Source organism: Mastomys coucha, unplaced genomic scaffold (genome assembly GCF_008632895.1).
Source record: "Mastomys coucha isolate ucsf_1 unplaced genomic scaffold, UCSF_Mcou_1 pScaffold23, whole genome shotgun sequence".
NCBI lineage: Eukaryota > Metazoa > Chordata > Mammalia > Rodentia > Muridae > Mastomys > Mastomys coucha.
Window position 1 is genome coordinate 104400227 of NW_022196906.1, and position 14307 is coordinate 104414533.

A 14307-nucleotide genomic window follows, 5' to 3' on the forward strand; every position below is an offset into this window, starting at 1 on the left:
CCAAAGAAGACAAGACAAGTAACCCAGGTGATTCAACTTCACAGTCCGCCTCAAGTGCTGTTTCCTTAAAAGCTTGAATCCAGAACAACTTCTATACAGCTAGGTAAGAGAATCCAGCCTCAGAGACTGTTCTAGCCAAGACTTCAATTAATACTTTCCCATCACAGAGAGACTGGACAGCAAATGATACAGCTAGCTTTCTTTAAAAAAAAAATTATTTATTTACTATATGTAAGTACACTGTTGCTGTCTTCAGACACACCAGAAGAAGGCATCAGATCTCATTACTGATGGTTGTGAGCCACCATGTGGTTGCTGAGATTTGAACTCAGGACCTTTGGAAGAGCACTCAGTGCTCTTACCTGCTGAGCCATTTCTCCAGCCGCACAGCTAGCTTTCTTGATTGGTTAAAATAAAAAGTCTATGGCCTAGAGAGAAAGACAGAGAGAGACAGAGAAAGAGACAATGAGAGAGAGACTAACTCTGGGAAAAAGTGAGGCGTGGGAACCCTGGCCACCGAGATGTGGTGGAAGTCGGACCTATGAAACTGAGGAGAGGTAAGCAACCACGTGGCAGAACTTAGATTAGCGTAAACGGGATAACTAAGTTATGAGCTAGCTGGGCACAGGCCTAGCCTAAAGCCTAGGCATTAATTCACAAATAAATAAGCCTCTGCATCACCATTCGGGAACTGAGGTAGACATAGAAAGGGCCCAGCTGCCTACAGAGAGAAGAGAAAGGGATCATGTTGTGGTTGCTTAGTGAGCATTGCTGACTCTCTGACTATGTGAGTTCTGTCCCTGGGGCTCTGTAAGGTAGACTGGGAGAACTAATGCCCACAGGTTGTTCTCTGACCTCTCCATGTACTCTGAGGCATGTTCTCACTCCCTCCACAATAATGAGTGAATGTATTTTAAAATTTTACATAAAAATATGTATATATAGTATATAGATACAGCTGAGCATGCGGCTCATGCTGATAATCTCTGCGTTCATGAAACTGAGGCAGAGGACTTATCAAAGCCAACCTAGGCTACATAGTGAGCTCTAGGTTAACCTACGCTACAGAATCAGACCGTATCTCAAAAACAAGCAAAGCAAAGCAAAACAAAACGCACTTTATTTGGTGTGTATGTGCATGTGCAAGAACGGTGTGCATGAGTGTGCATATGGGTACACGTGGGTGTAGAGATAAGAGGGCAATCTCTGGGATCAGTCCTCGGCACTGTCCACCCACTTAGCTGGCCTGGAACTTGCCATTTCAACATATATATGTGATACCTTCAGAATATATATGATGACTGACTGGTGAACCTCAGATATGCACCCGTCTCTGCACCACCATGCCCAAACTTTGCTTCTGGGAAGCAAATTTGCCCTCAGGTTTACAAGTCAAGCACACAAGCTTATAATCCATCTCCCTGGCCCCATATCAACTACTCGGTGTAAGTAGTCTGGCGTCCTCAGCTTCAAGTGAGGCAGAAAGGGAATTTGGTGCCTTTCATTAACAATTTGGAAATATTCAACTGTTCATTAACAATTTGGAAATATTCAACTGTTCATTAACAATTTGGAAATATTCAACTGTTCATTAACAATTTGGAAATATTCAACTTCATGCTGCAATGGAGCTATGAGACTTTACTATCAAAATTGACAATTTTTTAAAAATCAATTTATCTATTTATTATATATAAGTATACTGTAGCCGTCTTCAGACACTCCAGAAGAGGGCATCAGATCTCGTTAAGGATGGTTGTAAGCCACCGTGTGGTTGCTGGGATTTGAACTCAGGACCTTTGGAAGAGCAGTCAGTGCTCTAAAGCCTGTCTTTACTGTGTTTCTTCCTATAGCACTAGAGATGGAAAGCAGGGCCTCCCTTACGCTGAACGCCACCCTTAGCCCCTCAGCCGTACCACTTAGTAGGAGACACTTCCAATTCCTAGATACAGTGTATGGAGTCCCAAAGTCACTGTCACTGTATGTACCCTACAGAAGCTTCAGCTCTACAAAGGTCCATTAAAACACATGGAGGCTGCCGGGCGGTGGTGGTGCACGCCTTTAATCACAGCACTTGGGAGGCAGAGGCAGGCAGATTTCTGAGTTCGAGGCCAGCCTGGTCTACAGAGTGAGTTCCAGGACAGCCAGGACTACACAGAGAAACCCTGTCTCAAAAAACCAAACCAAAAAAAAAATAAAATAAAACCACAGACACACACAGAGGCCAATAAGCTGTAGCCAACTGTGTTTGTTTCAGACTTCCCTTTGTCAAGAGCTTTATTAGAGCACAGCCACGTCGGTGCTTAAGTGTATTGTGCAGAGCAGCTTTTCAAGCTATGCGCAGTCACAACTGAGACTGTATTACCTAAGATCCCCCAAGGATTTCATTTTTAGGTTGTCTAGCTCATAGCTCACACACTTTTCAATTCATTCATTCGTTTTGTTCTCAACTGGAAGAAATGATGCAGTCCGATATTGGGGTATCCTCTATTCTCTCTACGGGTATTCTCTATTCTCTCTACGGTCTTGCTGGCACGTAAGCTAACCACAAAGACACTGGATGGGCCCATGCCAAAGAGGAGAGAGTGCCAAAAGTCACCAAGGTGAAAGTAGGAAGGTGGGGGTCACACTTGTAACTTAGGAAGGTCTGGGAACATGCTTTAGAGAAACAATGTGGTTTCATTTTGCCATCATCAAGCTGAAGCAGGTGGGGCTAAGAGCAAACAAAGGAGTCTCATGCACACAACAGTAAAGGAGCTGTCTACCATGAGGAGCATCCCTACACGTAGGCTCTGGCCTTCATTCACCCAGCCTAGCTCCAGAAGCCACAGGGAATCCCACGGATGTCTCTCCAGTGCTAACGCCCTTTCCAGAGTGCTGAGCCTCCAGCTTCCCACAAGGTCGGGTATCAGGCAGCATTAAGTGCAGAATCTCTCACACCCGCCCAGTCGGTGTCCAAATGCTACAGCACCATCCAAAATGTAATTCAAATGAGAAAGACAACAAAGCCCTTTCCCCTTCCTCTCTCCCTTTCTTGCTGTTTTGAAGCAGGCTCACCTCGTAGCCAAGACTAGCCTGGAATTTACTAAGTAGCCCAGGCTGACCTTAAATTGGTTTCGGTCCTCCCGTTTCAGCCTCTCATGTTTTGGGACCACTAGTAAGAGCCACCATAGCTGGGCAAAAGTAAACTTTTGCTGAATATTGAGTTCTCGCCACAAGTGCTTTGCTTCTCATATTCTTCGCCTGTAACTACTTTAGAGACCAGGCTAAAATTGAACACTACTTTAAAAAATTGGGAGAAAGTCTTGGGACTAAACTAATCAATGAGTGTTTAGACATTTATGGTTTCCTATACAACTAGTTTCAGACTGAAAAAGAATTCAAAACATATGTCTCCGTGTGTGGCAGGATTGTGGCAGCTCATGCCACAATCTCAGCTCTCTCACCAAGGCTGAGGCTGTCCTGGCTACAAAGTGAGTTTCCAGCCAGCCTGAACTACAGAGTGAGACTATCAAAGCTACCCCAACCCCAACCCCTACCAAAACAGAAAAAGAAAGAAAGAATTTACATCTGGAAATCAGCCAAAGTGTCTTTCTTTTCCTCTCTGCTGCAACATCTGTGGTGCTGAATTTACACACACTAATGCCACTGCCTTCCAGGCTCAGAAGTGACACAAAGGTGGTCTGGTTGTGTCCTGCTGTCTGCTTCATGCCATCCGTAGTGCAGGTAAGTAACCTCACAGGGAGCGTAAAAGCGTCACTTCCACCCATACAAGAATAGCTACACTGCATCTCAGCTAAGACAGTTTTGTGCCTTGGATAAATCCCTTAATAGCTCTAAGCTTCAGGTTTTTCGCTCTACAAAATAAATGGCTTTAGTAGAGACCTCTATGGATCCCTTCTAGCATGGTTATTCAAGCTCTATAGTTCCCCGTATTATACACTATACCATACATAACAATGTGGCATGCACCAGCAGTTCTGCCTTCACTCGCTCCTCCACCTTCTCTTCTATTACACACAGGGCGGAACTTCAGACTCCCATGTGCAGCGCTTCAAGCCAGCTTCAGGGGAGATTCTGTACCTGGATCTAGTGGACCAAAAGAAATCATTCTAACACCGTGCCTTTTGCTCATAGAAAAGGCATTTCCTTCTGGAGGTTAAATTATCTAGTTCAGAACTTTTGCAGGGACAGGAGAGATGGCTGTCAAGTCAACTGTGTGCCACACAAGCCCCTCAGATTTGAGTTCAACTCTTGGAATCCACAAAAAGACAGTGTTCTTACCTCCACACCTGTGTGGTGGGGAAGTGTGCACCCCACACCCACCCGCACATCACACCAGCACACAGCCCTCCCCCTCTTCTCTAAGCTCTCGGCTCTGTAAATGCTGAATAGGCAGGGTTGCTGACAGTCCTCTGTTCTGTGTGAGTTGAGGGGAAAACAGGAAGAACCCCTCTGCGGCCTTGAGATCTCAGGAGGAAGGATGCTACCTGGATCTGGGAGGAGGGGCTTCTGCCCAACCGGCTGGACACAGATGAACCTGATGCTCACCTCGGAACTCTGTCAGAGGAACGGAGATGAGATGGGGAGAGAAGCTGAGAGCTTCCATGGACACAAACTGCTCTGTCCAGACCTCAGTCACACCCCACAGGTTGCCAAGAATCCTTAGACTGTCCTTGCCGTTAAGGAGAAGGGCTTGCCAAAGAGAAGAACCATGGGTTTTTGTTTTGTATCTAATAAGTTCACATTCAAAGCAAAACAAAAACTACTCAGGAGGCAGAGGCAGGCAGATCTCTGTGAGTTTGAGGCCAGCCTAGAACCTAGTTCTAGGACAGCAAAGGCTAAACAAATAAACACTGTCTTGAAAAAAAAATTAACCAAACAATCAAACAAAAAAAGTTCAAGTAATTACAAGGGTTTTTTAAATTCTATTTCTAATTAACTAATACATTTAGAGATAGGGTCTCTCTATTTAGCTCTGGACTGGAACTCACAGAGATACACCTGCCTCTCTGCCTTTGGAGTGCTGGGATTAAAGGTGTGTGCTACTACACCTGGGTAAAATGTGATTTTTTTTCCTTTTTCCTTTTTTTTTTTTTTTTTTTTTTTTTTTTTTTTTTGGTTTTTCAAGACAGGGTTTTTCTGTATAGCTCTGGCTGTCCTAGAACTCAATCTGTAGACCAGGCTGGCCTCGAACTCAGTGCTGGGATTAAAGGCATGCGCCACCACCGCCCAGCATAAAATGTGATTTTTAAAACAAAAACAAGTAATATATTACTCTTTTCTGTCACACTTCTACTTAGCTATCCAACAGGCTCCCGAGGAACTTAAGTTTAAATATTTCCAAAAGGAAAGTAAAATCTAGGCTCGAGCATCAGCAGTGAACTTTGAGAGTGTGAGGAGACCCAGCATGCTCACTTTCAGTTTTCCTCAGGACGAGAGGAAATAGGAGAGCTTGTGGGCAAGAGTGGGCACAGCTGAACTGAAGTAGCTTAAATCACATCCCAAAGGAGTAACTGAAGTAAGTTCTGACTCTGTCAGTCACAGAAGACTCAACACTAGACCACAGAAACTACACTACAAGCCTAACCTTACTTTTGCCTAATTTAGCCTGTAACCTTGAACAAGACCTTTCTGGGCTTTGGTCTCAACTGTTAAATGCAAACTATTGAAGTACAGCACTAGATTGCAAACTCATTGAAGGGAAGGGGCAAAACTAAACTAAGAGAAATCCAAACCTGCACACCTAAACCAAGTGGGCTGGGCACTGCCATCAGTTCAAGGTTACTCTCAGCTACATAGCAAATGCAAGCCAAACCCAGCATACATGAGGCCCTGCCTCAAAAAACAAACACAAATAGCTAGGCATAGTGGGACAGGCCTTTAATCCCAGCACTTGGTAAACAGAGGCAGGGTAACCTCTGAGTTCGAAGGCAACCTGGTCTACATAGTGAGTTCCAGGACAGCCAGGGCTAAGTAGTGGGTAACCACTACCTCCAAATAGTGCCACTCCCTGGGCCAAGCACATTCAAACCACCACATACATTCTTTGGAAAACATCATTAAATTATTATTGATGTCAGATGCCATGGCATGCACCTATAGTCCCAGCTATTTGGGAAACAAAGGCATGAAGATCACTTGAGCAGCAAAGTTTAGGGCCAGCCTGCTCACCACATTAAGATCTTATCTCTTTATTTATTATTAAAGGCTTGAGAGATGGCTCTGTGGTTAAGAGCACAGGCTACTCTTCCAGAGGACTCAGGTTCAATTCCCAGCAACCACAAAGCAGCTCACAAAAGTCTGTTATTCTACTTTCGAGGGATCCAATGCCCCTTTTAGCCTCTAAGGGTGCCAGGCACACAAGTGGCGTACATCTGTACATGCAGAAAAACACATCCATATACATAAAAACAAATAGAAAATATAGCTGGGTGGTGGTGGCATATGTCTAATCCCAGCACTCGGAAGGCAGGGGTAGGTGGATCTCTGAGTTCAAGACCAGCCTGGTCTACAGAGTGAGTTCCAGGACAGCCAGGGCTACACAGAGAAACCCTGTCTCGAAAAAACCAAAAAAAAAAAAAATCCAAAAAACAAACAAAAAAAATGAACACACACAATAGATAAATAAACAAACAATAAAACACAAAATACCTACTATTCACTAAGCATTTATGACATGAAGTTTGAAGCTTATTAACTAATTGAATCCTCAGCAGTCAGGTAGGTAATGATGTCCATGCACAGAGGAATAACCTGACTCACTAGTATTTAAGGAATTTAAGTTTTGTCAGCTATGAAGTGGCAGAGCCAGGACTCAGATCCAGGCAGGGCCTGTGCCATACTGCCTCTCAGATCATAAGACCAGCAAAGTTCCCAAGGAAAATACAGCAGAGAGAGAGAGATTACAAATGCCAGCAAGATGAACAGCAGACAAGTTAGTGCCTGACTTAGATGGAGAATTCTGAGCATCCAGAGGTCAAGCACCTGCAGAACAACCTCCAACTCTAAGCAGAAGGAACACTCGACTCCTCCGTATGTGTGTCATGAGGAGGGGCCCAGAACAGGCAGTACTGGTCCTCTCCACCCAGCAAGCAACTGCAGTCAGGGCCCTAACAAAAAACAGGTGGTTTACATTCTGAACCGGATGAACTCTCGGGTAACTAGGGCATTACTGACTACAAAGGAGGCCCACTGATTCTGAATACATCTGGAGAGGACAAGTCCTTTATTTTATAGCCGAGGTTCTCACAATGTGGTCCTAGAGGAAGACAGCATCACGGAGCTCATGCCAGACCTATGAATCACAAATCCCAGGGTGAGCGCCAATGAACAAGGTGAGTCTCTTATCTGCTGAGGTTTGAAAACAACTACCCTAGTAGGGGGCAACTAGTTCCTAAACCATTGTATGCCAAAAACCTCTAACCAGTTCTTCAGAGCCTGCGCATTTGAAAATCAGTCTGGACTCACCGGAAGTTGAAGGGAAGAGTAAATTATGAGAAACCAAGACAGATTTTGCCCAGCAGCCCTGGTGAGTACTAACTGCAGCGTTGGAGTGCTGGGCCTTCCTATGGCTCCTGTCACCAGAGGTCTCCTGAGGCTTTATAGAAGGGGGTTTGAGAGCCAGTGACATAAATGTTCTCTATAGTCACGTCTAGCTCTGCTCTGTGCTTTTACACAGGTTCTTAGAGCCCTGAGACCTACACTCTCAGTTGGAATGACGTTTGAATGATACAATTGCTCCTTTGTCTGAATGAAAAACATTTTCAAGGAAAAAAATCATACAAGCGACTGTCCCGCTTTATGGAAGTATCTGTGGCCACACTCTGTCTACCATCTAGATTTTTTCACTGGCTCACCTTTACAGCCTGAATCTTTAAAAAAACAAACAGTTTTCTTTATCTGTGTCTCTTTTGTGTGTTTTTGTGTGAACGAGCAGGTGCCACAGCACACCTACGGAGGGCAGAGGGCAATTTTCAGAAGTCAGTTCTCTCCTTCCACTCTGTTGGTCCCAGGGATTGAACTCAAGTCATCAGGCTTGGCAGCAAGTCCCTTTACCCACTCAGCTTATCAACAGCACACAGCCTAAATTGTAACTCAAAACTTCTTTCTTGTTACTGCCTTTCACCGGTCTCTACTCATCCCAAATGTCAATGCCACAATTAAATCATTCTGCTTCCAAATCCCTACTGGCCTTGCCATCTTCTGCATCCTTTAATCCAGCTTATTTTTCTTAATCCTCTTGGTTTCCCTGTCTCATCTTAGAAGATCTGCTGCTTGTCAGACCATTTCACTACTCTAATAGAGAACCATTTCTTTCAGGATTGATAAAAAAGTTAACAAAGGTGTTAAACAAAGAATACCAGGGCCCGGCAGTGGTGGCACATGCCTTTAATCCCAGCACTTGGGAGGCAGAGGCAGGTGGATTTCTGAGTTTGAGGCCATTCTGGTCTACAGGGTGAGTTCCAGAACAGCCAGGGCTATATAGAGAAATCCTGTCTCGAAAACAAAAACAACAACAACAACAAAACCCAAATGTCTAATCCTCACTAATAGTGAGATTTAAGAATTGTCTTTAAACTGAGTGGTGGTGGCTCACGTCCGGACTCGAAAAGTCAAAAACAAACAAAAAAACAAAAATACCTTTATTTTCACATTTTGAAATTTAAACTTAAAGAGATTAAGTAATGTGCCCAAAGTTACAGCTAGTATGTTCTGTCTCCAAAGCCACTCTCAGTTTGTTTTGCTTTTTAAAGTGCCAAACCATTAACCATCCTATTTTTTTCCTTCTCTTTCTTTCTTTCTTTCTTTTTCTCTTTCTTTCTTCCTTTCTCTCTTTCTTTCTTTCTTTCTTTCTTTTTTTCCTTCTTTCTTTCTTTTTCTTAGTCAGGGTTTCTCTGTGTAGCCCTGGCTGTCCTGGAACTCACTCTGTAGACCAGGATGGCCATGAGATCTGCCTGCCTCTGCCTCCCAAGTGCTGGGATTAAAGGAATGCGCCACCACTGACCCCGTAACCACCCTACTTCTACCATTCTGACTCGAATATAAGTAGAAGCAATGCTTCCTTAATTCAGTAGAAGATAAAGTCTATGAGGTGTCTGTGTGTATTTCTGTTGTTTTGAAACAGGAAGAGGGAGTGTCACACGGAGACAGTAAGAGCCTTCTAGGCAAGGTCCAACAGGAAAAAACACAGGCAGGCAGTATTTCCCCACCTGGAGGGATCCACCTGGCTTAGCAGGGCACCCAAGGGGCAACCCAGCATGACTCAAAGCATGGGGGTCACTGGCCCTTGACACCAGACCAGAATGCTGGATGGGAACAGGTGGTAAATATATCCCTCCCCCCAAACTGTCCTTTAGCCTGGTCTCCAGGACCTTTTAAGGTGGTGACAGTAGATTGTTTTCCAGCATGGAGCAGAGTATCCCACATCAAAAGATTTCCAGATCCGATTCTAAAAGCGCCAAGGGCAAGCAATGACTTCTGAAGAGAGGGCTTAGCATTTACGACAGCACAGCCAACTTCAAGGAGCCCAAAGGAATGACTTTATGACAAGATAGGATGTTTTAGTGGTACCCATCGGAATGTGGAATCAGCCACCGCCCCTTCCTCCATGGGCTGACTGTAAGAACATTTTCTCTTTTCTGTATGACAGAAAAGGAGGCGGATACCCCAATGTCTCCTGCTCTTAGGGCGTCAGAGGCACACCTCTCAATCTTTCTTTCCAATGGCTGAACGGCTGTCCCTTTTACTCTCCCAACTTGGCCTCAATCCCCTTCTACGCTTGGCACCGCTCTCTACTACTCCTTTCCCCTCTAACCTTTCTCCCCCCCAACAGTCGGCTGGACCACTCTTCCCCTGTCCACCACCCTCCTCTTCCCGCTCAGTGCCTTTCCCCTCCGCCGGCCACCGCCCAGACCATGGTACCTTTAGCGTCACGTCGCATAGCTTGCCCTGCCGCCGGATCTCCTCCATGACGCCGTAGCCGCGACTAGGCAACTCCGACACGGAGAAATGCACTAAGTCCTCCAGCTCCTCCGCGCCGTCCTCCACCATCTTCCCCGGCCGCCGCAACTGCGCAGGCCTGGCCGGCAGGATTCACACTTACCAGGGCGGGGCAAGGGCGCACGCTGACGGCAGCCCAGAACGCGAAGCCGGAATCCCACTGGCCTGCGCGGCCACCGTACCACAAAGTCCTCTACACCGGAAGTCTCCCTGCCCCGCTTCCTGGTTTATACATAGCCTTCTTTCCCCGCAACCTAAACTCCGGCTTCGCGTATACAGCTCCGCTAAGCCTTCCAGGTTAATTGACTCCATCTCTGTCTTCTTTGTTCAGCTCTGACTCTTCCTGTATCTTCAACAGAGAAATGTGGACTTCAAGTCCGCCACCACCCTACACTACTTCCGCAATCCCTGCAGGCTTCCTGTTGCCATGGCGACTGTGTACACAGCCAGTCAGCTAGCTGTTCTAGCTGCTTACAGAGCTCCCTCGAGTCGTTGCAGTTCTAGCGGTCGCTCTACCCGAGCGCCACTGCTTCGCGAGGTGAGCAGTGGTCACGAGCCGGTGGCGGCGTTAGGTAAAAGGGAAACCTGGTGGGGATATCCCCTCTGGCTGCTGTAAGTGGCTGGGTTCCTAACCCCTTTGGCTCTTTTATTTGTTTAAAAAAAAATCCTAGACACCCCTAGAGAGCGTGTTGTCACTGTGCTCCTTTCAGCCTGGCCGCAGCTTAGGGGAGCTATTTTCTGATGTTCCTTAGACCCACGAGTCTCCACTGAGGTCCCACGACTTGCCTTAGACAGAGAGGGCGTGAGGTTGAGTGTCAGAGGTCATTAAGACACGGTGTCATCACTTAGAACCTTCTAGCTACCGAAGAGGAAAACCATCTAGAGGGGGACAGGAATGGGACCAAGGCAGTCTGTCACACACATTTTAGAAAAGCATTCCACACACTGGGTGAGAAATAGGAGAGCGGCCGATTTTGCCTGGATGCCAATTTTGGGTTCATCTCATGCTATGATACAGTTGGACCCTGTGTTGTGGGTTTAAAGGGTGTGTCGTTTCTTAGGCAGTCTTTGTCCCTGGTCGAAGTAAGAGCATAGTAGATATGAACCCCTAGCGCTTATCCGTAATCTCATTGACTTTTTGTTAAGCCTTGAAGGTGTTAATGTATATCCTGCTCATTCCCAAGCCCCAAACAAATGGAGAAACACTGAATCTCTCAGCACAGAGGTCTCCTGGTGGCTCCTCAGAGTCACTTTATTATGTGACATACGTAAGGAGTAAGGATCGTGTGGGGGTATTCCGTCCAAAGTCCTGAGGGAAAGAAACACTACCTAATGGGAGGGTGTGTTGATACTGAGCATGGCTTCTTGTACTGGGAAATCAAGTATCCTGTCCAGAACGCTGCAAGTTCAGGGTTAGAGTAATGTGGGAGGGGAGTGACATATCACATACCTTGGAACTCTCTCAGTAGTGGCTGAAGATGGACCCACCTCTGGAGATTCAGTCACTCTCTGACGTCTGGCCATGAGTATCACCATCAACTACCTTTTCTTGAGCACCTGGTGTGTGCTGGGCGCTGTTCTGGACCTTGTGGGGGGAATCACAAGAGATAAAAGACAGGATCCTTATCCTCAAGCAGCTTGTAATTTAATTTGGGAGCTGAAGCCCACATAAATGAAGCGACATAAGAACGGTAATGAGCAGCACCTCAGTAAGTGCGAAATGGCATGTGCTTTCGCTGCACTGATGACTAGTGGGCTTGAGAGAGAAGTATAGACCATTGGAAAGGCTAGTCGCAGGCTGCGCATGACTCCAGGGATGCTTAGCAGCAAGAATATCCAGAGGATCTTGGAAAGGCCGGATGATGGGCGGGGGGCGGGGGGGTGCATGTGCATGTGCATGTTGGAAGTTTTAGGACAGAAACAGGGGAAAGCTCTGGAATAGTCTTTGAGCTGGCCTGTGAACCTGCTTCCAGAACTCTCTGGATTCTTTGTAATTCCTTCTAGATGTTTTACTCACCAGCACTGGAACCTTCCTAGACAGGAAGATAAGACTCTTGGGGTTTGTGTTTGAAAAGGTTTCCCAGAGCAGTAGAAACTGGGTATTGAGTAAAAAAGCACACCTCTATCTGAAGGTACTATCCCCAACACTTGGGAAGCTAAGGCAAGAGAATTGTGAGTTCAAGGCCAGCCTGGGTTACACAGTGACACCTTTTCTCAAGGGAAACTTTTTTTTTTTAAATCATGAACAACAAACCACTTTACTCTCAACTTCTCAGTAACATAAATAAAAATGAATTTGGAACTGAAACCTTCAATCTCCTTAGTTTGGGTCCATGTTAGAGCTCTGTGTGATTTTTTTTTCTAGAGCTCAATTTTGCAGACAAAAAAAAAGTTGAACCAAGCTATGTTTTCTTACCCCAATATTTTTCAGATTAATTTTCTAAAAAAAAAAATTGTGAAAGATCCAAGAGTGCTAGGAAAAGACTTATATGAAACAGTGACTCAAGGAATGTACGGCTCCTCCCTCTGTGATGGGCAAAGGCAGGGGCACTGAGTCTACTTGCTTGACTTGACAGCTGAAGTGCCCATGACACTTCATTTTATCCACATCACTGAAACTGTAAGCTGGAAGGGCAGCACCTGTGGTGATGATGGCTTATGTATTTGTAAGAGGAAATGATCCCAAGTGGTGTCTAGAAATGAAAAGGCCATCACTACTTTTTTTGTTTGTTTGTTTTGTTTTGTTTTTCCAGACAGGGTTTCTCTGTGTAGCCATGGCTACCCTGGAACTCACTCTGTAGACCAGGCTGGCCTGGAACTCAGAAATCCACCTGCCTCTGCCTCCCAAGTGCTGAGATTAAAACCATGCACCCACTTGCCTGGCTCCATCACTACTTTTAAAATCTAATTTTTTTGTTTTGTTTTTTGAGACAGGGTTTCTTTGTATAGCCCTGGCTGTCCTGGAACTCACTCTGTAGACCAGGCTGGCCTGGAACTCAGAAATCCGCCTGCCTCTGCCTCCCAAGTGCAGGGATTAAAGGCATGTGCCACCACTGCTAGAATAATTTTTGTTAGGCAGCACCACTGTACCTCTATTAGAGAAGTACATGTAAAATGTTTATTATTTATTTAATATGCTTTTAATACTTTATTAACATTTATGTGTGTGTGTGTGTGTGTGTGTGTGTGTGGTGTCTGTGTCCATGTATGCCAAAGTTCATGTGTGGGTGCCAGAGGATAACTTGGGGGAACTGGGTCTCTTTTTTGACCATGTAGGTTCTGGGGATCAAACTCAGGTCATCAAGCTTTGTAGCAGGTGACTTTACCAGTGCCATCTTATGGCCTCATATGCCTTGTTTGTTTGTTTGTTTGACACAGGGTCTCATTATGTAGCCTTGGCTGGCCTGAAGCTGGATGCATAGACCAAACTCATAGATCTACCTGCCTATGCCTTCAGAGTGCTTAGAGGCATGTGCCACCACACTTGGGCCCTTAAATAATTTTAATACATACTAGAAGTTCTTTGTCACATGAGAGTGTTTTTCTGTAAGGGTATTAAAAATTACTGAACATCCCTTTAGTATGTTAGAAGATTGAATCAACTTCCCTTATCTGACATTTCACTTTTTATAAATTCAGCCAATTCTTCTACAGATGTATTCTCACCACTTTCTTTTTTTTTTAAAGAAAGATTTGTTTTGTTTTTATTTTATATGTATGGGTATTTTTCCTACATAAATGTCTGCGAACAACATATGGTCAGTGCCCATAGTGACGAGAAAAGGATATTGGATCCTCTGAAACTGGAGTTAAAGACAGTTGTTAGCCACCATGTGGTTGCTGGGAATTGAACCTGGGTCCTCTGAAAGAATAGCCAGTCTCTTAACTGTGGAGCCATCTCTCCAACCCCATCCAAACAGGGAACTACACATGTATTCTTTACTCATTTATATAACAAGAGACTAGTTTTTTTTCATTAAAGTGAGAGAAGAAAGACTATTGATTATGGACTAGATGAAGAACACTTAATCAGGTGCTTGAGAGATGGTTCAGTGCTTAAGAGTGCTTATTGCTCTTCCCCATGTCAGGCAGTTCATTACCCCAGGTCTGCAAGATCAGACATACTCTTCTGGCCTCCAGGGCACTTATAAACACGTGGCACATACTCACATAGACACATACAAATAAAAACCTGAAAAAGGAGGAGGAGGAGGAAGAGGAAGAAGAGGAGGAGGAGGAGGAGGAAGGAGGAGGAGGAGGAGAAGAAGAAGAAGAAGAAGAAGAAGAAGAAGAAGAAGAAGAAGA

At 45.2% G+C, this 14307-nt stretch overlaps 2 protein-coding genes across 11 annotated transcripts in view; one reads left to right on the forward strand and one right to left on the reverse strand.

The window, feature by feature from the left end:
* The window catches only part of Klhl18 (kelch like family member 18), a 54986-nt gene extending 44789 nt beyond the window's left edge, over positions 1–10197 (reverse strand). For both annotated transcript variants that reach the window (XM_031344044.1, XM_031344043.1), the window contains exon 1: positions 9925–10197. In XM_031344044.1, coding sequence (XP_031199904.1) covers positions 9925–10053 — 129 coding nt within the window. In that variant the 5' untranslated portion in view covers positions 10054–10197. The remainder of the gene's footprint in view (positions 1–9924) is intronic.
* A 20-nt stretch (positions 10198–10217) lies between these two features.
* The window catches only part of Kif9 (kinesin family member 9), a 44496-nt gene continuing 40406 nt past the window's right edge, over positions 10218–14307 (forward strand). The window contains exon 1 of one of the 9 annotated variants that reach the window (XM_031344034.1): positions 10218–10574. In XM_031344034.1, the coding sequence (XP_031199894.1) occupies positions 10430–10574 (145 nt within the window). In that variant the 5' untranslated portion in view covers positions 10218–10429. The other 8 variants (XM_031344033.1, XM_031344041.1, XM_031344036.1 and 5 more) reach the window with 8 other exon arrangements.